Here is a 22,365-nt window from a genome sequence, read left to right on the forward strand (position 1 = left end):
CAGGGTGGTTTAAATCAAACGAAGAAGCGAATACAAACTCCAATCGGCCATAGACTGTCTAAAAACTAACCATAAACCCGCACCTTTAGTGAGAAAAACTGCTTTGAAGTTCGGAAGTTCACGACGACGTGAGGCAGGTCCTTCTCAAGTCGTCGACGACAAGACGACGACGGAATTCTTGGTTCGCGCTTGCGCAGTGACGTTTTTGCTACTTCCGGTCGTCGTCCTCCGTTCGTCGTCGTGGTTGCTTAAGCTCCGTATTGGGGAAAGCCTTATGAACGACCAAGTGTCCCATTTGAGGGAGCTAGGGCTAAAAGCTGGTAACATAAGTTCACTTGAGGTGGTAAACGCACTCGTGTCGAAAGCGGCGAATATTCCTTAGTTTACGGATCCCCTGAAGCGTGGTTAAGGAACGAACGCTGGAGATTTATGCTGACGAACTCTGTGTATTCCATGCCAAAAAACTCTGTGCCATTGCCGTCGATGAAGCGCATGTTGTAAGGCAGTGGTAAGTGTTTCATTAAAAACGAGTCTGCAGCAAAATGTTATTTTACATGTATGTTTTAAATTAAGCAGTATAAAGGAAAGGACAATAAGAATGTAAATATTGTAAATAGAAAATGTAAATAGTTTAGTCAGTATTAGTATTACACTGTGGTCTTATTTTGGTTATCGTTATTTTATTCTGTCTGTGTTATATTACACATGATCACCTGTAAAAATATTGTGTCTAAATACAAGACATTATCATCGCAGTATACACTTCTGAGTGCTTCAGATTACCAATAAAATTGATATTGGGTGCCATGGTGTAGCCTATTTGATTGTCACTACTACATAGATAAAAGCTAAACTTTTTAAAATTTTATACCTCTAGACCCTAAAAGGAAGTAAATGTCCCATCAACCTATTAAAACTATGCTTGAAACTAACGTCATTTAGGGAACTTAGTCTGACAGGACCTGTCCCGACACAAATAAAACCTAAAAGTTCTAAGATGGTAGACCCCTAGACCCTAAAATGGAGATAAATGTCCCATCAACCTATTAAAAACCTATGCTTGAAGCTAACGTCATTTGAAGAACTCAGTCCAATAGGACCGTGAAAGTCCTGGCAATGTTAAAGGAGCTAGAGACTACAGCTTTCTACATGTTCCTTAGCACTGAATGACATTAGTATTATTATTATTAAATTATTAAAATTAATAAAGTTTTCATTATATTATTATTATTATTATTAGAAATTTCATTATAGATTAATGCTGTCTATTTTCCTTTTGATGTGTTGGGGAACATCACAAGATAATTAAATGGAAGCCTTCTGTGAGTCTTACTTCAACCTTCTGAACATGAAAAATGCAGTAGAAATTAAGGAAAGTCAAAATAAATCAAATGTTGCTGATGTTGTGCAGTATATGGATGAGGACATGGAACTGGAATTCTATTTTGGCTGGCTTACTGATGAACTGAAAGAGTCAGGAAAAAACAGAAAGAACTATTATTTATTGCCAGACTATAAGATAATGTGGTTTACTTTATGCTACCATTAATGTTTTACTTTAATGTTTATTGGAAATGATTCAAAACATGTGCTTGTTGAAATGTTGCATTCCTGCACTCCTGAAACCAATAAGGATAACATTTTGGAGTCCTTTTACAGAGTGGTGGAAATCACTGTAGGGGAGGGGGTTGGGGAGAACAGTACAGCTTCTTTGGCCCTCCTAAATTGTGGTAAGAAAATGAGTGATCTAATAAATTCATCATATTTTTAAATCAGATTACTGGTCAATTTCAATGTCTGATTAGTGACATAGATTGTGTGCTACTCATACTCTATCATAGCAATTGAAAGTTTTGTCATGTGAAGTCACAAAAGATGGAACATCTGTTTGAGATTAGATACATTTCACTTGTGAAGAAAATACTGTATACATGTACATGTAATAGAGAAAAGTAATTTATGATAATGGTCTGAAGTTTAATTAAGAATGCTATGAAAGATTCCATGGGTTATATTGACCAATTGATTCTTTGAAAATTGAATCTCTTCATTGGTGCTGCTGCCAGTATCAAATTGTATTCTTCTTGCATATTGAGCAAAATGTTAGACTGCTATTAGTCATTATTCAGTGAGATTGCAAATCTCTCAGACTTTTAAATAGATCAGATTCGTATGAAGACATTTATATCAACTTCATTTATATCAGTAGTTGCAGCACCTGGGTACTTCTTGGGTTAAAATCTGGGCTAACAGACTTTTTCAGGGTCCTGTTTTGACATTTTTTGGCTGTAACAGTTTGTCATCATTGGCACATACTTGTCACTAGACTCTCATATATTGTACATTTGTGTTGTTCCAGACTATTCATAGACTACTTAACACTGCAGTGGCATACTGAATAGACATTGTGAATTCTCAAACGCTATGGACTACAGAATTCAATTTCCCATGAGGCAACAAAAAAAATGTTTTGTTTACTGTTTATCTAGCTCTGATACCCCTGAGCATGTTTTTCTTGTGTTTGTTTATCCAGTGATAATTTTGAGGCATCTAAATCAATACACCATTAGAACCAATAGGAAATCTTGCCGGAGTATAACGTCCCTCTTGGCTGATCGTGGTAGAAATATTAGAATTGGCTGTAGCATTAGAGGTACAAGTCGTATTGATCGGATCGAATTGTAAACATTTCGAGGAGTTCTCACGGCACGAAGCTTGGATTTCTCCACCGTCGCTCTCAACGCTCAATAAGCGCTTCTTTCTGGGAAGTTCTCGATCCTTGAAGATTCCCTTCAATTCATCTTTGAACTCTTCAAGATGAACAGAGGCCTTTTTGAACTTGATCAATCGTCGGTAGCAAGCTTTACAAACTGACAACTCGCTGGTCGCTGAATAGCAGCTCACATTCACATCCAGACAGGAACTAATATTCGCCGGAAAATCAAAAGAACTTTTTCCAAAAACATAAATTTTTTCTTTTGTCTCAACTGAGGTGGAACAAATAAAAGAACGATCACTTTGCAAATCCTTCTTCAGGGTTTCCTCCAGAAAGAAACTACGATGAAATGCAGAATTTGAAAACGCGGGAATAACGATAGTGATTACAATCTCTTGTGCTCTGATTGGTCGCATAAGAAACAATGTCAGCGATCTCATTGGTGCAAAGACAACAAAGGGAAAGGAATGTAGTTCGAATGTGAGCAGCCGTTTGTGGGGAGAAGCGTTGCGTGACGAGACTAAAAACGGCTGCGAGGGAGACTACCATCAGTGCGACTTGTGGCCTAGATCTTTCATAGCTAGCTATAGTAGCTTACAGTAATGTGACCACGGGACTTGACTGGCCAAGCGTGGCTTGGTTGTTTTCGCGAGGCCGGGATTGAAGTTTTACTGGTAGACTAACAGCGAGTTGTCGGCTCATTCATAAATACCAACATTTATAGAGTACTTACGTGATTCGTGCTTTCGCTTCCGACCAGAAGAAGAAGACCTAATGCCCATTTCGATTTCCTCCATTGTTTTGAACGCTTCATTTATTTATTTAATCACTTTCACCAGAGTGTGGTGAGGATCGCACAACAGAGCGGGGCTCCAAATTAAGTGCGCCCAATATCCCACCCATCCCACCCCAGGGGAGTACATCCATCACACAGTAATCTCGTGTGCGGGAAATTAACGTCTCCTACCCCAACCCTGCAGGAGACGGGACCTCCATTTATTTGTCCCTATCCGAGAAGACTAGAATATCTAACCATTTCTTGATGTTAAAGAAAGGTAGCAAATTCTTCTCAATTATTTTAAGACCCTGAGTCAAGTTAGTCCGGCCGGGGCTCGAACCCTCTACCTCCCGCACAACAGTCCAGCGCTCTGTGTTTGAACTCTCAACTGAGTTCAAACACGGCCGCGCGTTCTTTCTGACGACTTCCAGACAACTTGAGTTGTAAGTGACAGCGCGTCAGTCAAAAATTTCAAAGGAAAATGACCAAGTGCAACCTCCTGACCGGATAATAAGGTCATGGCCAGGAAAAAAAAAATAGAATTTATTGACTGTTGACAGATTTTCAGATCTGATGTTTCGTACAAGGGTTTACAACATAAGGATCCTTTGTGAGACTTTCAGTTGTACAAGCTCATTCTCATAGCTCTCAACCAAATATGGGGCTCGCAATTTAAGAGTCTGAACGTCTCGCGCTCGCACTCAAAACCCTTTGAAGTCTCGGTATCGCAATCTAAAAGGTCAAAATGTCTCGGGCTCGCAAAGAAAATCGCTAGTCTCGCCGTCTCGCAATGTCTCGCATTTACCATTCGCCACCCCTAATAAGCAAGTCAATGTTAGCCGTCAAATATCTCAGAGATCCTCAATTTAGAACTAGTAAACGATTACCTTAATTGGGGTCAAGTTTTGTTCATAAATAAAAGTTTTGATATATCACGAAAATACATTTACGCCAAGTCCTTTAACTTCTAGTAGCGAGTAAAACTGGTTAGCGAGAGAACTGACTTCCGGTGTGGAAACACTTCCGGTGTCGTAAAACGTCAGTCATCTATTAACAAAGAGTGTTCTAAATAATAGTTCTTTACAACACGGGCAGCCCAAGCGTACTGTGTGTGCACGTGATTTTGGGGTCTAAAGGTCATTAACGGGAATACCTAACATAATTAGATCGAATTTCAAGCGTTAGCGTGAGCCGTTAAAAAAGGAAAAATTATGAAAAAATTAAGAAAAAATTAAAGGGGATAGTAAAAGCGGGGAAATATAACGTATGAAGTCTCCTTACCTTTTTTCCGTAGCCGCTTTGTCACCAATGGTCATTTTAACGCTGTTTTGGCGACTTTCTTTGTAACGCCTGTGGTGGCATCCGTCAACTGTATATATATAATTTCCTTCCACATTTGTACATATATTTAACAATTATTCCACGAGCGCGCGTTGGATATGAGATGATAGATAGCCAACGAGGCGCCGAATCGATTTCGCGCCCAACAAGCGTAGTTGCTTTCGCTCATCTCCATAATCGAAGCCAGTATTCGCAAGTTCCGCCGCACATTCTGCGTCATCTAAGGTTATATCGAAGCATTTTCCTCCGAATTGGGGCACTATGCCAGTAATACGTTTAGCAAAATCAGGCAGGGATTTTGCGATGTTGATAGAATCAAGTTCCATAGAGTCATCGATGATTAATCGTACTGTTCGCCTGTGTGCGAAAACCGGCCTGGGACGGCTGAGCGCCATGTGTCTGCCAGAAAAACCACGCAAAACAGAACGCACAAACCGCCGTACTCACCAATTCTTTGCTGTAAGAAACACGAAAACCGTCTGGCGTAAAGCTGTCTCGAAACTGGCCTCAAATACTCGGAAAAACGGACTAGTCTGACTTTCGGACTAAGAACAGATATTACGCTTGAACTTATCCAAAAGGCCGACCAACTTTACACTGTTTCGGCCTTCTGGGCCTCATCAGTGCAGTTTTTTTATGTTTAAGGTGGACGGCCGGGCCCCGATGAAGGGAGGTGCAATCCCGCCGACCTACATGTCTAATCCCAACCCATTGGCTGGCGTGCAATGCCTTAGGGATGGGGACCACCATAAACGAGGGTCACCAGACGCCAAACTCGCTGGGGAATCGAACCCCACCTCCCTTAAAAATTACACACTCACTCCCAGAAATTAAACACACCCGCTCATTACTTAACTAATTATTTTCTTTTCTTTTTTTTTTTTTTTTTTATATGACCTTAATTAATTACTTTGGGAACTTTTTGTTGCAAAATTCCATAGCAGTCTTATAGTCTTCATCTCTCAAACCAATAAAGCGGGGATCTGAAGTCCAACGGCAAAAACGTTTTCGCTGATCAAGCGGTTTACGATAATCAACCGCAATCTCCCACAGGATTGCACGGTGGTCTGCAGAACAGGCTGCCAATTCCGGAACTTCAAGGAAAACATCAGGGCTACTATTGCGGATATCGCTCATGGGTGAAACCGCAGCACTTTTAGACGGGGCCTGTTGAGTCCTCTTAACTGAAACGGGAGCAGAGGAAGAAGGGCGTTTCCGGGAAACAGTGGTCCAGGGACCACTTTCACCAGCCATGTCAGAGTCAGCAGGGTTAGCAAAGCCCTCGGTTGCTGGTATAATAACCTCATTTCCAGTCGCCTCACAAGAGGCGAACCGGTCTTCGCTTGCATCTGAGTCTTGAGATGAACCAACTTCATCTTCAGAGTCTTCAATAACAGTGTCGGGGTCTCTTCTTCGGCGGGAGTGATCTCCGCTGGAGGAACAGCCACGGGATCAGCTACAGGCTCGATAGCCGCAGAGGCCATTGCTGGATTGGGACAATTCCGGGCCAGATGACCTTCTTTAGCACACTTGAAACATTTACCCTTGACAGGGCATTCAGAGGAACGGTGGCCAACTTTGTGACACAAGTCACACCGTAGGGGCTGACCCCTATACCAAACCTTACATCTAGCCCCACGTACGGAGATAAACCTTGGAATCTCCTTCTTCACCACCATTGAAACTATCCTAGACCCTGTGGATACAGACGGTCTATCAGGCCAGACTTGATGCCTCACACTCTTAATGGGGCCATAGGCTGACAGGGCAGAGGTGATGGCTTCATTTGGACCCTCAAAAGGGAACCAGGAAACCACAACGGTTGACATCTGGGGAGGGGGGGGCGGGGGCTGAGCCACCCTACACTCCACCCCATCCAGTACCACTACACCTAACTCCTCAAAATGAGCCTTAGCAGGCTCACCACCAGCAACAAAAGTGACTCTGGCCACACGACCAGGACACGCTTGAACTGCCGCAACACCATATTGAGACTCAGTCTCAAAAAACCCGAGGATCAAGGGCATGACGTCCGGGAAAGACAACCCCTCAGGGAGCCCCCGACAGTCAATGTCGATTGACCTCTTAAAAGCAACAACCATTGTGAGACCAAGGTAAGTTCGGCTCCACCCAAGAAATCCCAAAAAGGGATGGGTGACCGACCCGAAGAAAAAAACCACTGCCAAGGAGGAAAAAGTCGCAAGTTTTCCCTCCCGGCAGGTACTCACTTATCCGACTAGAACTCCAAAAAAAACAAACAAGCACACCACAAAACAAACTCCCAACCACTAGGGAAAGGAGCGAACACTTACCAACAAGGAAAATCCCGCGCCATGTGGGTCTCATCAGTGCAGTTTTTTTTTTATGTTTAAGGCGGACGGCCAGGCTCCCGTGAGGGCGGTGCAATGCCTGCCGACCTAAATGTCTAATCCAAACCCGCCGCCAGAGTGCAAGGGCTTGAGGGTTGGGACCGCCATAAACGGAGGGCCCACCAGGACGCCAAACTCGCTGGGGGATCGAACCCCACCTCCCAGGTTAATCACACACTTTCAAAGATTAAACTCCCATGCTCAGATTAGTGATAATGGTTAGTCAAAGCACCAAAATACCACACTCACGCATACCCGCTGACACACTTACCTACCACAGTAGGGACAAAAGCAAACAAAAACATGGACAAAACATGAATAGAACAGAACCACTGTGCAGTACACCAATGAAGGAGACCCAGCACAAGTGGCTACATGACAGACACAACAGGACTGAAACGGAACAAAACCCCTGTGCAGTACACCAATGAAGGAGACCCAGCACAAAAGGCAACATGACGGACACAGGAACACACGGGGGAGAAGGGGGAGAACTAAAGATTGAAGACCAGAGAGTTGCCTGAGACAGAAGCAATAACGCCACGAGCGCACCACTGTCTGTGGAAGAAGCGACGACGTCTGCTAGATTTGCACCGCCTGAAGGCTAGAGGTAGGTAAAACTTCAAGCGGGCTTTAATGGACGCAATCACCGCAACGGCACCAGGACGAACATTACGGAACCGGTAATCGTTCCTACACAACCAAATACAGTACTTAGAAACATTAAGAAGGTAGACGAAACCCCAAGGGACAGAAATCAATTCACTCGTCTTAAACCCGAAAAGAACATGACGTAAAAGAATGACAGGACTCATAGGGGAGAAAACGAACAACAAAGACTGGACCCAGGAGAGAACACTCTGAGCAAGCGGACAATAGTAAAACAGATGCTCAAGTGACTCAACCTGGGGACCGCAAAAACAGAACGGAGAAACCGACAAACCAAAAAGAGAGAGGCGCCGAGCGGTGTACAGAACGCCATGCGCAATCTTCCAGTTAAGGTCGGTGACACGACGATCCAGGTCGAACATAGACAGGGTACGCCACGTGGCAGGCCAATCAAGATTAGGGAATTGAAGTTCATACTTGTACACACAACGGGGCTGGACCATGTTCTCAGAAAGGAGATACAAATAGCATGACTTAGAAGACATGCTGACAACAGGGGAACAGACCAAAGGAGACGAAGAAGCATAAACAAGGCAATCCCTGGACGTGGCAAAAGACCCATCAAGTTTCCGCCACGCTAGGATCAGAGACTGGTAGAATGGTGGCAAGGCTCTAGAGTCAACAGAAAAAGGGCGGGAAAACGCAACGAGAGGAGAGACACCAAGGACAGACTGAAACCAAAACGACATCAGTGAGACCCAACTGGAGGGAGAGGAGGCAAACCTCCTCACCCATTGACCCAGAAGAGCCCACACCTTGAAGCGAACACTGACCACTGAAAAACCACCAAAAAGAGCTGGCTGCACTACTGCAGCGCGGGCGACGAGCTCCCGCTTGCCAGACCAAAAGAATGAAAACACAAGTCGAGTAAGCTCCGTCTCCACCCAAGCCGGCATGTGGATGAGTGACGCCACATACCAGACCCGGGAGAGGGCGAGAGCATTAATAACGAGAGCCTTGCCGCGAAAGGTCAGAACACGTGAACGCCAGGATTTGAGAACATGGTCCACCGCAGAAATGCGCGGGCGCCAATTATCCTCTTCCAGGTTACCAGGACCGATAAACACTCCAAGGACCTTGAGTTTCGAAGGTGTCCAATCGAAAGGGACGGGGGAGTCCGTACGGCCCCGCCAGCCGCCCAACCAAAGGCCCTTGGACTTTCCGAAATTGATCTTTGACCCGGACGCCCGCTCATACTGATGATAAACTTCCAGAGCAGCTTTGATCCCATCGTCGGATGTTAAAATTAACGACGTGTCGTCAGCATACTGAGATATGGGGGATAGTGGGGGACACCCCGGGAGGGAAAGGCCAACGATACGGGGGTTGGAGCGAATACTACAGGCAAGGACCTCCGAAACCAAAACGTACAACAGAGGAGACAGGGGACACCCCTGCCGGACACCTCGCGAGAGACCGAAAAACGGTGTCAGATGACCATTTACATTAATGGCACTTTGGACCTGCCTGTAGAACAAGTCTACCCAAGCAATGAATTGGGGGCCGAAACCCATGGTGACAAGGGTAGATCGCAGAAAGCCCCAATCCACCCGGTCGAAGGCCTTTTCTTGGTCGAGGGATAAGATTGCAACCGCGGTGCCCGTAGACTCCGCATAACTCACAACATCACGGAGAAAGGTGACATTCTCCCCTATGAACCGACCCGGCACTCCACACGTCTGGTCCCGGTGCACGACCAGGTGAATGACACGGAGGAGCCGGCCAGCAATGGTTCGTGATGCCAGTTTATAGTCGACATTCAACAGCGAAATGGGACGCCAATTCTTTGGATCAAGACGATCCCCCTTTTTAAAAGACAACGAGATCACACCTCTACGCTGAGAGAGAGACAAAGAACCGGAGGAAAAACAGTCGTTAAGAACAGCTACGAGATCAGCACCGACTACGTCCCAGAAACGAAGATAGAACTCCGCTGGAAGGCCATCCAGTCCAGGAGCCTTGTTCCGCTTCATGCCCTTGAGAGCCTCATAGACCTCGAGGGGGGTGAGGAGGCCCTCACAACTATCAGCCCGATCTCGCGGAAGGACAGAAGACAGATTACCCAAAAGAGAAGATTGGATCAAAGTGTCAGTAGGAGAAGCCGTATATAAGTCGGAATAGAAAGAGCCGAGAGTGGCACACAAAGCAACAGAAGAAGAAACAATAGAGCCACCGGGCTCTCTCAGCGCAGAGATGCGGCGGTCGGCAGACCGCTTCTTTTCCAGGCGGAAGAAATAGGCCGAGGAGGACTCACCCTCCTCAACCCACTTAACTCTTGATCGCACTTGAGCACCCTTGGCAACGTAGGTGTCCATAGCTGCCAGATCCGCCAGCGCAGATCGGTAAGGGCCCGCGCAGGAGGTCATGCCAGCATCCAGCTTGGCCCGAAGATGATCGATCAAGCGAACGAGGGCAGCCCTCGATGCAGTTGTTTGAGATGACTTTTTGCGACAGTACCTGATGGTAAGGCCTTTTATCCGTCCTTTCCCGCGGTCCCACCATTTGGCGAGAGAGGGGAAGCCAGGAAGGGTACGACGCCACGAAATCCACTCTTCCCTAACGAGCTGGCAATATTCCGGGTCATCTAACATGGATATGTTCAGTTTCCAGTAGCCTGGCCCAGGTGGGATGACGTCGGGAACAGAGACAGACAGCACTACTGCACTGTGGTCCGAAAAGGGGCAGCAGTACATAGCGCAAGAGGACACCGATGGGAGCCAGGCAAAGGGCACCCCAAACAGATCAATGCGCGACGCCAAACTGCCATCCCACCTGGTCCAGGTGAAACCCGAGGAGGAGGGATGGAGGTAACGCCACACATCCATAACACAACATGCCTCGAAAAGCTGGGCCAGCGAAGAGGAACTGTCTCTGTATGAACTTGCAGGTTCAGAACCACGCCGGTCAAGGGCTCGGTCAAAGACGGCGTTGAAATCCCCAGTAAGCACAGTAGGGACAGATGGATCGACTTTTGAATGGAGGTCATCAAGGAATTTATTCCGCGCAGGGTTGCAGTTAGGGGCATAGACACAGACCACACGGAAGACTTTGCCAAAGAGAGAGAATTCACATTGCAGATAACGACCATCGGCAGACCAGGAGTTTAGAAGAGATAAAGAAGAACGATAGAGAATAACACAACCACACGAGTGAACAGAACCAGGAGCCAACACAGACGAAAAGCCGGACGATGAAAACCACAAAGAACACTCAGCCAGAGTGACACAATGAGTTTCTTGCAGGCAGACAACATCAACCTTCACGGGGAGGGAACGCAACCACTGCAGAAAGCCAAACCTTTTAGACTGGTCCCGCAGACCATTACAGTTTAAGGTAAGGATGGAAAGAGCCATCACTGCGCACAAAAGGGAAGCCATCATGCTTAGGTCTTCTTCTTACCGCCCGAGGACCTCTTGCCAGCCTTACCCAATGCTGCTGCAGATGGTTTTGCAAGCTTCTTACGCCGGGACAAAGCCGACGTAGCCGGAGGTTCTGGATCCGGGTCTTGGGGGGTTGACTCAGAACCAGCGTCCGATGCAGGCCTCTTACGAGTAGCCATGGCCGGAGCTGTATCCATTTCGGAAAGCTCGTCAGCCAGGGCCAAAGAGCTAACATTATTCTTACTGGTACCTTTACCACTAGTAGAGCCTTTTTTGGCATTCTTATCCTCTTTACTATTTACTTTAGCAGGGACCACACTTGCAGTTTCCCCTTTACTAGATAAATTATCAGTAGCGCTACCGTGATTAACGTTAACTACACTAATTGAATTAGGGGCACTGTCAGTACCACCATTTACTTCATTACTAGACACTAGTTCACTATCATTATTTTCAGTTGACCCAGAAGGGGTCTTACCCGAGGCGTCTGCCCCTCTAGTTTGCTCATCATTCGGAGCCTCACTATTTCCTTTACAATTACTGACATTACTCTCTGACCCAGTCCGAGGAGAAAGATCAGTATTAGCGCTGGCATTGGTTAGATACTCAGCGAACTCAACCTCTTGTGGGGCACTATCAGCAAGTTGTCTAACAAAACTATTAGCTGCAACAGACAGCATTTGGACTGCCTGGGTAGCATAAGCCTCATCCTCAAAGAGAGGAGCACCCGACACCGAGGCCTGGGTACTAGCCGCTATCCCATCGGCCACAGGGTCACCACTGGCCGGGGGGACGACAGGAATCTGTGCCTGTACCAGTTGGCCGCTGGAGTCCAAAACAGGGGTGCCCAATTCCATGCCTGACACCTGGGAGGCCGCTTCACCCACCAAGGGTTCGGCTTCACTATCACCATCGACAGCGTCTTCGCACTCGATATCACCAGCCGCCTCAGCAGCATCGCCCTCATCAATGTCACCCCCATCATCGCCAGCCTCTTCCTCCCCACCAGCGCTACCAACCGGGGCCCCAGGGGCCACCGGGGGGGCCTGGGGAAGGATCCATGCAGATGTACACTCCCTAGCAAAGTGCCCCGCCTTGTGGCAGCGGCGGCACTTACCCTTATCAGGGCACTGTTTTGCCGCGTGTCCAACTTGTCTACAAATATCGCATCGCAAAGGCTGGTCACGGTACCACACCTTGCAGCGAATACCCCCGATGGAAATGAAACGAGGGATTTCCTTTTTGACAACCATTTTGACAAGACGGCAGCCAGTAGAGACTGACGGCTTGCCAGGCCACATTTGATGGCGGACAGACTTGATCTCACCATAGCTTGAAAGCGCGTTCTTAACTGATTCCACTGGGCCCTCATAAGGAAACCAGTGGACGACGACCATACTAACTTGAGGGGGTGGTGGGGGGGGAGAAATGACCTCACATTCGACCCCATTAAGAACCACCGACCCACATTCCTGATAGTGGAACATAGCTAACGCACCCTTTTCATGATCAAAAGTCACCTTGGCAATAAAACCGGGGCACTGCTGGATAGACACAACTTTAGCAACATGCCCAGTTTTCTCTTGGAAGTGGGCATCTATATAACTAATTATTTGTGTGGAACTTGTCCCATTAGGGAACAAATTACAACGTATGTCAATGGTTCTTTGGAAACCAACCATAATTAAGATTTTGTAGTGTCCAAGACTCAACAAGAAACGTGAGTTCGGCCCCACGCAACACAGCCCAAAACTGGATGGGCGACCGAAAAATTTTGTTTCGCCGAAAACACACCGGAAAAATCGGAAAACGCCGAACACCCGGAAACCACGGTCGAAAAAGGCCGAAGAAAGGACCGAAAAAACCCTCCGAAATTGGCACGAAGCCGGAAATCGGCAGGGTTGCCGAAGAAGTCCGAAAAACGCCGAAAGATAAAAAGGCGAAAGAGGACTAAAATCGACCAAAAGACAAATACTCACAAGAGTCCGTGCCCCAAGAGTGATCCTGCGCAGAATCCCAAAGCAGAGTGAATACTGTGGAGGTGAAGGAGTAAATCCTGGGCCTCGTCAGTGCAGTTTTTTTTATGTTTAAGGTGGACGGCCGGGCCCCGATGAAGGGAGGTGCAATCCCGCCGACCTACATGTCTAATCCCAACCCATTGGCTTACGTGCAATGCCTTAGGGAAGGGGACCACCAGAAACGAGGGCCACCAGACGCCAAACTCGCTGGGGAATCGAACCCCACCTCACTTAAAAATTAACACACTCACACCCAAAAATTAAACACACCCGCTCATTACTTAACTAATTATTTTCTTTTGTTTTTCTTTTTATGACCTTAATTAATTACTTTGGGAACTTTTTGTTGAAAAATTTTATAGCAGTCTTAAAGTCCTCATCTTTCAAACCAATAAAGCGGGGATCTGAAGTCCAACGGCAAAAACGTTTTCGCTGATCAGGCGGTTTACGATAATCAACCGCAATCTCCCACAGGATTGCACGGTGGTCTGCAGAACAGGCTGCCAATTCCGGAACTTCAAGGAAAACATCAGGGCCATTGCGGATATCACTCATGGGTGAAACCACAGGACTTTTAGATGCGGCCTGTTGAGTCCTCTTAACTGAAACGGGAACAGAGGAAGCGGGGCGTTTCCGGGAAACAGTGGTCCAGGGACCACTTTCACCAGCCATGTCAGAGTCAGCAGGGTTAGCAAAACCCTCGGTTGCTGATATAATATTCTCATTTCCAGTCGTTTCACAAGAGGCGAACCGGTCTTCGCTTGCATCAGAGTCTGGAGGTGAACCAACTTCATCTTCAGAGTCTTCAATAGCAGTGTCGGGGGTCTCTTCTTCGGCGGGAGTGCTCTTCACCGGAGGAACAGCCACACCGTTCTCTGTAACAGGGGCGTCAGCCTCAGCTGGAGCAGCCACGGTCACCTTACAATTCCGAGCCAAGTGCCCATCTTGATGACACCGGAAGCATTTTCCTTTGAGAGGACAATCAGCTGACTTGTGGCCAACTTTCCGGCAAGTCCCACACTGGAGGGGTTGCCCCCTATACCAAGTTTTACAACGAACACCGCGGATAGGGATAAACGGTGGAATGACATTCCTAATGACCATTTGGACGATGCGTGACCCGGTGGACACTGAAGGCCTTCCGGGCCAAACCTGATTGCGAACAGATTTGACCGTACCATATGCAGACAAAGCTGTGCTGATGGCGTCGTTTGATCCCTCAAAGGGGAACCAAGAAACTACAACAGTAGTAAGCTGGGGTGGGGGAGGAGGAGGTTTGACCACCCTACACTCTACATCACCCAACTTGATGACACCTAACTCCTCAAAAAATAACTTAGCAACATCCCCGTTCTCTGCAAAAGTGACTCTGGCAACACGGCCAGGGCATGCCTGCACCGCAGCCACCCGATGATCAGACTCTCGGTCGAAAAAACCCAGCAACAGACCAACCGCTTGCGAAAAAAGTACCTCCTCAGGGAGCCCCTGACAATCGACGTCGATAGTCCTATTAAAGGACACGACCATGCTGAAGTTCGGACCCAACCCAAAGGGATGGGTGACCGAAACAGAGAAAAAGCAAAAAGAAAAGCAAGTTCGGATCGACCGAGAAATCCCAAAAAAGGGATGGGCGACCAAACAGAACCAAAGAAAAAACACTGCCAAGGAGGAAGAAAGTTGCAAGTTTTCCCTCCCGGCAGGTACTCACTTATCCAACAAAAATCCTCAGAAACCTCAAAAACAAACCAAAACAAACTCCCAACCACTAGGGAAAGGAGCGAACACTTACCAACAAGCAAAAGTCGAGTCAGTGCAGTTTTTTTATGTTTAAGGTGGACGGCCGGGCCCCGATGAAGGGAGGTGCAATCCCGCCGACCTACATGTCTAATCCCAACCCATTGGCTTACGTGCAATGCCTTAGGGAAGGGGACCACCAGAAACGAGGGCCACCAGACGCCAAACTCGCTGGGGAATCGAACCCCACCTCACTTAAAAATTAACACACTCACACCCAAAAATTAAACACACCCGCTCATTACTTAACTAATTATTTTCTTTTGTTTTTCTTTTTATGACCTTAATTAATTACTTTGGGAACTTTTTGTTGAAAAATTTTATAGCAGTCTTAAAGTCCTCATCTTTCACACCAATAAAGCGGGGATCTGAAGTCCAACGGCAAAAACGTTTTCGCTGATCAGGCGGTTTACGATAATCAACCGCAATCTCCCACAGGATTGCTCGGTGGTCTGCAGAACAGGCTGCCAATTCCGGAACTTCAAGGAAAACATCAGGGCCATTGCGGATATCACTCATGGGTGAAACCACAGGACTTTTAGATGGGGCCTGTTGAGACCTCTTAACTGAAACGGGAACAGAGGAAGCGGGGCGTTTCCGGGAAACAGTGGTCCACGGACCACTTTCACCAGCCATGTCAGAGTCAGCAGGGTTAGCAAAACCCTCGGTTGCTGATATAATATTCTCATTTCCAGTCGTTTCACAAGAGGCGAACCGGTCTTCGCTTGCATCAGAGTCTGGAGGGGAACCAACTTCATCTTCAGAGTCTTCAATAGCAGCGTCGGGGGTCTCTTCTTCGGCGGGAGTGCTCTTCACCGGAGGAACAGCCACACCGTTCTCTGTAACAGGGGCGTCAGCCTCAGCTGGAGCAGCCACGGTCACCTTACAATTCCGAGCCAAGTGCCCATCTTGATGACACCGGAAGCATTTTCCTTTGAGAGGACAATCAGCTGACTTGTGGCCAACTTTGCGGCAAGTCCCACACTGGAGAGGTTGCCCCCTATACCAAGTTTTACAACGAACACCGCGGATAGGGATAAACGGTGGAATGACATTCCTAATGACCATTTGGACGATGCGTGACCCGGTGGACACTGAAGGCCTTCCGGGCCAAACCTGATTGCGAACAGATTTGACCGTACCATATGCAGACAAAGCTGTGCTGATGGCGTCGTTTGATCCCTCAAAGGGGAACCAAGAAACTACAACAGTAGTAAGCTGGGGTGGAGGAGGAGGAGGCTTGACCACCCTACACTCTACATCACCCAACTTGATGACACCTAACTCCTCAAAAAATAACTTAGCAACATCCCCGTTCTCTGCAAAAGTGACTCTGGCAACACGGCCAGGGCATGCCTGCACCGCAGCCACCCGATGATCAGACTCTCGGTCGAAAAAACCCAGCAACAGACCAACCGCTTGCGAAAAAAGTACCTCCTCAGGGAGCCCCTGACAATCGACGTCGATAGTCCTATTAAAGGACACGACCATGCTGAAGTTCGGACCCAACCCAAAGGGATGGGTGACCGAAACAGAGAAAAAGCAAAAAGAAAAGCAAGTTCGGATCGACCGAGAAATCCCAAAAAAGGGATGGGCGACCAAACAGAACCAAAGAAAAAACACTGCCAAGGAGGAAGAAAGTTGCAAGTTTTCCCTCCCGGCAGGTACTCACTTATCCAACAAAAATCCTCAGAAACCTCAAAAACAAACCAAAACAAACTCCCAACCACTAGGGAAAGGAGCGAACACTTACCAACAAGCAAAAGTCGAGTCAGTGCAGTGCTGATGCTAGGATGGGGGAGAACCGAGACGGTCACCCCAAACGACCCAACCTTTGTGGTATCGTCTAAGCCATGCCAGAGTGCTCAAACTAGAGTAAACTAACGAGCATTCACAATTGCAACAGTAATGACTCATCCTTGATAGAGTGCTCAATTTAGACATGAAAGCAAAGCTTTGTATGCCAAAGAGCTATATATATATATATATATATATATATATATATATATATATATATATATATATATATATATACCAGAGAGGAGCTCACTCAATTCATAACCGCAGTCAATTCTTTTCACCCGGCCCTGAAATATACCTGGGAAATTTCTGACAATTCTTTATCCTTTTGAGACATCAAAGTTTCAATTGAAGGTAACGGTTTATGCACTAGTGTGTATGACAAACCTACAGACTCGCATAATTACTTGTTATATTCGTCTTCGCATCCATCTCACGTTAAGAATTCCATTCCTTTTTCTCATTTTTTGACTTCGTCGTTTATATAGTGATGACTCTGATTTCCACCACAAATCAGAGTCAGTGTGCCAGTTTTTCGATAAACGTGGTTACCCTGTTTCTGTCGTTCAAGCGGGTTACCACCGCGCCCAACTTATTGATCGACATTCAGCACTACAAACGTCGCATAAGGAAGATTCCGACCGCATTCCACTCACTCTCACGTTTCACCCTCACAACCACTCAGTTAAATCCATCATTCTTAAAAACTTTAAATTACTTCAAAACGATCCAGAGACAAGCGCTATCTTTTCGCATCCTCCGCTCGTTTCATTCAAACGCGACAAAAACATAGGAAATTTTTCGGTCAGAAGTTCTTTTCAGACTAATGACCAACCAGGCACTTTTAAATGCGCTCGTGCACGATGCAAAACGTGTCCTTTCATTCACAACACTGATAAAATATCGGGACCTAAACGATCCATTAAGATCACCGATCACTTCACGTACACCTCCGCCAATGTAATCTATTGCATAACTTGCACTTATTGCAAAAAGATATACATCGGCGAAACAGGCAGAAGACTAGGTGACCAATTCCGAGAACACCTTCGAGACGTGGAAAAGAATGACAAGGACACATCGAAACCAGTCGCTAGACATCTTAATTTACCTAATCATTCTAAGCAACATATGGTAATATGCGGTCTTTCCTTACACTTAGGTAACACGGAAAGCCGTAAAACTCTTGAACAAAAGCTCATCTTTCAAACCGGTAGTCTAAATCCACAGGGATCAACGAACGCTTTTCATTCCACTAATTTATTCGTGTTTTTCTCGTTGCCATGTTCCCACCAATAACGTAGCTACATTTTCTGCCTTTAAAAGCACACACAACCCACAATTCCTCTATTCGCTCCGACGAAGGGCTAACGCTCGAAACGTCAGCTTTTGTAATCGTTACGGTGGCCAATTTACCATTTCAACTTTATTGATATATCTAAATTATTTCGTTACTCCCACCGACGCAGCCCCAAACAGTTTCTTTCGAAACTATCAGCCTTTATTCATTTATATATATAGATATTTAACAATTATTCCACGAGTGCGCGTTGGATATGAGATGATAGATAGCCAACGAGGCGTGCAACGCCGAATTGGCTATAATCTTCTTATATCCAACAAGCGCGAGTGGAATAATTGTTTTATTGAAACAACGTTCCCAAGATATAAGACAATTAAATCTTCTCGACTTTATTTTGTAAGAAGAAACCGGATGTTACAATGTACAGATATTAGGTTATGGTATATTGGTTCATAAGCCAGAATGGCTAAGCCAATAAAAAGTCTTGAATTGCATTATCCAATGATCCAGTTATTAATAAATATGCGTGTGTGTGTGCGCGTGTGTGCGTGTGTGCGTGTGAGTGTGTGTGTCTTTTTCTACCTACATTTGCCTAGTAGCACCACACGCGTTACAAAGAAAGTCGCCAAGACAGTGTTAAATGGACCGTAAACTATACTATTTTCTGTTCCATTTAGTTTTTCCGTGGGAAGATTAAACCTAATTTTGCTTTTGACGTTGGTCCTACATGACATGGTTTTAACATGCTTTTTTTCCCCAGGAACTCATTCAAAATGCGGAGGATGCGAATGCCAGACATGTTAAGTTTTTGCATGACAAAAACAGTTATGGAACTGAATATCTCTTTGATGAGGAGCTCTCACAATTTCAGGTGATAATCGACTATCTGTACAAATAGGTTTAGAAAAGAAACCTCAAAACTACATGAAGCAAATTTCATGTTTTACGACATTGGACTTTAAGCGGCTTTTGCGCTTTGTCGTGTTTTTACTGCTGACAAAAACTTGGTTTAGAGTTTAAAAACAGTGGAGTAACCTTAACCTATGTCAAAAGGAATAACCGGTAAAACCAACCTGGACAGACGTTAACGATCTATCTGCTGAAGGAGATAATTGGAATTGAAATTTGTTTCGGTTTCCGTGGCGGTAAGCAACCAGGAATATTGCCTGCACCCATTTATACTTTGAGATCCCTCTGAATTTACATTGCTGCCAAGTTTGAGTCGTTATCTCTCTCCATGGTTTTCTTCATAGGGTCCAGCACTTTATTCCTACAACGATGCGACGTTTGGGAAAGACGACTGGAAAGGAATACGTCTTGTTAACGATAGTATCAAGGTGGAAGACCCCATGAAAGTTGGTCGGTTCGGCTTGGGCTTTAAGTCTGTACTGCATATGACAGGTACGTCATAATGGACCCTAATGGGGTTCTATCAAGGGGAAATAGTCGGGACATCTCTGCCACTGTATTGCACTAGATTCGTTTCAAACTAGATTCGTTTCAATGTATACACCGTGATGGCATCTTTCCACACTACTATGAACACTCTAATTCTAGCACTTTTCTTGTCAGTAAAAGCCTGTTGTGTTTACATGACGAACAAAATAATACATCGTTGCTTTTAGATATGGAATTTTTCCTCACGTATTCAACTCGATATCTCGCTTGTTCGCTGCGCTCACTCGTGACCTTTCGAGTTAAACACTCAGAAAGGAATTCTATATCTATGCGCACCCAAGTATATTTATCTATAGAACTATGTTATCGGTAAGGTTGCTCCTGAGACGCCTTGTATTATTTATACTAATATGACATTTAAATTATACAATGAAATATATGAAGTTCATATATTTTGAACTGCGGTATTAGATACATATGATACACGATCATATTGCTTAAATAGCGCTATCTACTGCGAGGATCGTGTATCATATGTATGACATTTAAATTATTATTAAGATCCATTTTGTACTTATTTGACATTGCTGATTTATTGAAATCGAAGAAATAAAAATATACGCGTTCTCTTTTCTTAAAGATTTACCAAGTGTGCTTAGCGCTGAAAAAATTGGATTCATTGACCCTCATGGAGTTTACTTTTCTGATAAACGGAACAGAAGAACCGGCAGATGTTGGAGACTTGATGAGGATTGTGTGGAGATGGACAAAATACCGGATCAGTTTCTCCCTTTCAAAGGAATCTTCGACTGTACGGAAGAAGTATTTTCCGATGGTTATTACGATGGCACACTGTTCCGTTTCCCACTGAGGACCACATCCTCTGATCTATCGAACACACTCTACACCGAAGAGAAAATGGACACTTTGTTTGAAAGTTTTGAAGCTGATGCTCACTTAGTTCTTCTGTTTCTGCAACACTTGGAGTCAATTGAGCTTTACGTTCGAGAAGAGTCACAGGCTAGCCCCAGAAGAACCTTACGGGTTAGAATTGCCGACAAAAGCCTGGAAGAAGTTCGCCATAAGAGAAAAGAGTTCCTTTCAAAAATTAGTCTTGGGAAATTGATTCTCCACTCTGTTTCTGTGACTTATCCGATCACCATAGAGACAATCAAGTTCAGCTCATCTCATGAAACGGACCTTCTTCAGCAGTACTCCTTTCTCGTCACCAATTCCTTTTGTGGAGGAGAGGTTTCATTGACCTTTAAACGGCTGATGACAGATAAAGAGCTAAACTATCTACCCATAGTGGGTGTTGCCATGCCATTGCCTAATAATCCTGAAATGCAGACGCCAGATATCGAGGGCCACGTGTTTTGTTTCTTGCCACTACCAGTTCCGATGAGGAGCCTAACAGGTCTGCCAGTACACCTAAATGGCTTCTTTGCTTTGAGTCAGAACAGGCGTTACATTAAGTTTCCAAATGCAGATCAAGAAGAGCGAGAAAGGATGGGTCGGCAACTGGCAGATAAGTCACTGTTGTGGAATAAGTGTCTGCTGGAGGAGGCCATACCCAGTGCATATGCCACTCTGATTTTACAAGCTATAAAAGGGGAGTCCTGTTTTCTATCAAGAACATCAATTTACAAGTAAGGCGTAGTATTTTTCAAATCTGTCATTAGTGTGCTTTCATTTCACCAAATGTCACCAGAAAGTCATATAAAATAACGAGTGCTCTCCTCAGATAAACATGCGTGTATGAAGCAATCTTGTTTATGAAATAGTCCCTTAGCTTAGTACTAGCACCAGATTTTTTTAATCTCATCGACTAGCTAAATAGCTTTTTCTGATCTTAGATTTTCAATCAATAATAAGAGGTTGCCTTCACTGAGATAAAGAAATTTTGATGCAGTTTATTTCGAGAAAACTCAACTTTGATCTGTTTTAAAGCGAAAGTCCTACTGTTTTGAAATTCAGTCTAATTATGATACCTTGGTTTTTGTCTTTTAGAGCGTGGCCAAATGTTGTCTGTATTGACCCGAAGTGGAAGAAGCTCATCAATCCTTTTTTTAGCACACTGTTACAGCAAAATGTTGTTCACACAAATGCAGATTCTGGACGCTGGATTAGAGTACAAGAAGCCGTTTTCGACAGACTTGACGTAAATGACACCAAAGAACTGCTTGTGCGAGTGTTACTGGAAGCTAATGTGCCAGTGGTGTCTGTACCAAACCATGTCATCACGGCCGTTACTTGCTATACCTTTGCCAAGGAAATAAACTCCAGCTTGATGAGATCGACCATGAAGAAAACTCCGACATGTTATAAAAAGCTTGATAGGCATGAAAAACTTTTGCTCCTAGAATTCTGTTTGAAAGATGGCAAATTTAATGAGATCTGTGATTTGGAGCTGTTGCCTCTTTCTGATGGGAGCTTCATCAAATTCGCAAGTCACTCGAAGCCCGTGTATATCTGCTCAGAGGAACATCCTGTGAACTTTTTCCTGGACTAGAACATCGTTTCTTAGATGAAACGATTGATGAGGAGATCACTGATAAGAAGATCACTCAGAGGCTTGTATCTGCAGGAGAGCAAGGTGAAATGCCTTTCTAATTCCATAACTCTTGATTTAAGACCAGTTATTCCCATGGCATGGTCTCCGAACTAACAATCTCTTGCAACTGCACTTCTCAGACAAAATTCAGTGACAAAATGTAAATGTTATGCATCTGACGTTTTATTCCGTTCCTTGCATTTCTAGGGTAGTTCCTAAGATATTGTCGGCTCAATTCCTTTTTG

General features: G+C 45.3%; 1 protein-coding gene across 1 annotated transcript in view; it reads left to right on the forward strand.

Annotated features, from left to right (window-relative positions):
* LOC111326336 (sacsin-like) overlaps positions 1-22,365 on the forward strand; it is a 50,288-nt gene that overhangs the window by 11,362 nt on the left and 16,561 nt on the right. Inside the window, 5 exon segments of the mRNA XM_088740415.1 lie at positions 18,929-19,039; positions 19,422-19,569; positions 20,207-21,215; positions 21,577-22,055; positions 22,058-22,162. Coding sequence (XP_088596541.1) covers positions 18,929-19,039; positions 19,422-19,569; positions 20,207-21,215; positions 21,577-22,055; positions 22,058-22,162 — 1,852 coding nt within the window.

Source organism: Stylophora pistillata, chromosome 12 (assembly GCF_964205215.1).
Source record: "Stylophora pistillata chromosome 12, jaStyPist1.2, whole genome shotgun sequence".
Lineage (NCBI taxonomy): Eukaryota > Metazoa > Cnidaria > Anthozoa > Scleractinia > Pocilloporidae > Stylophora > Stylophora pistillata.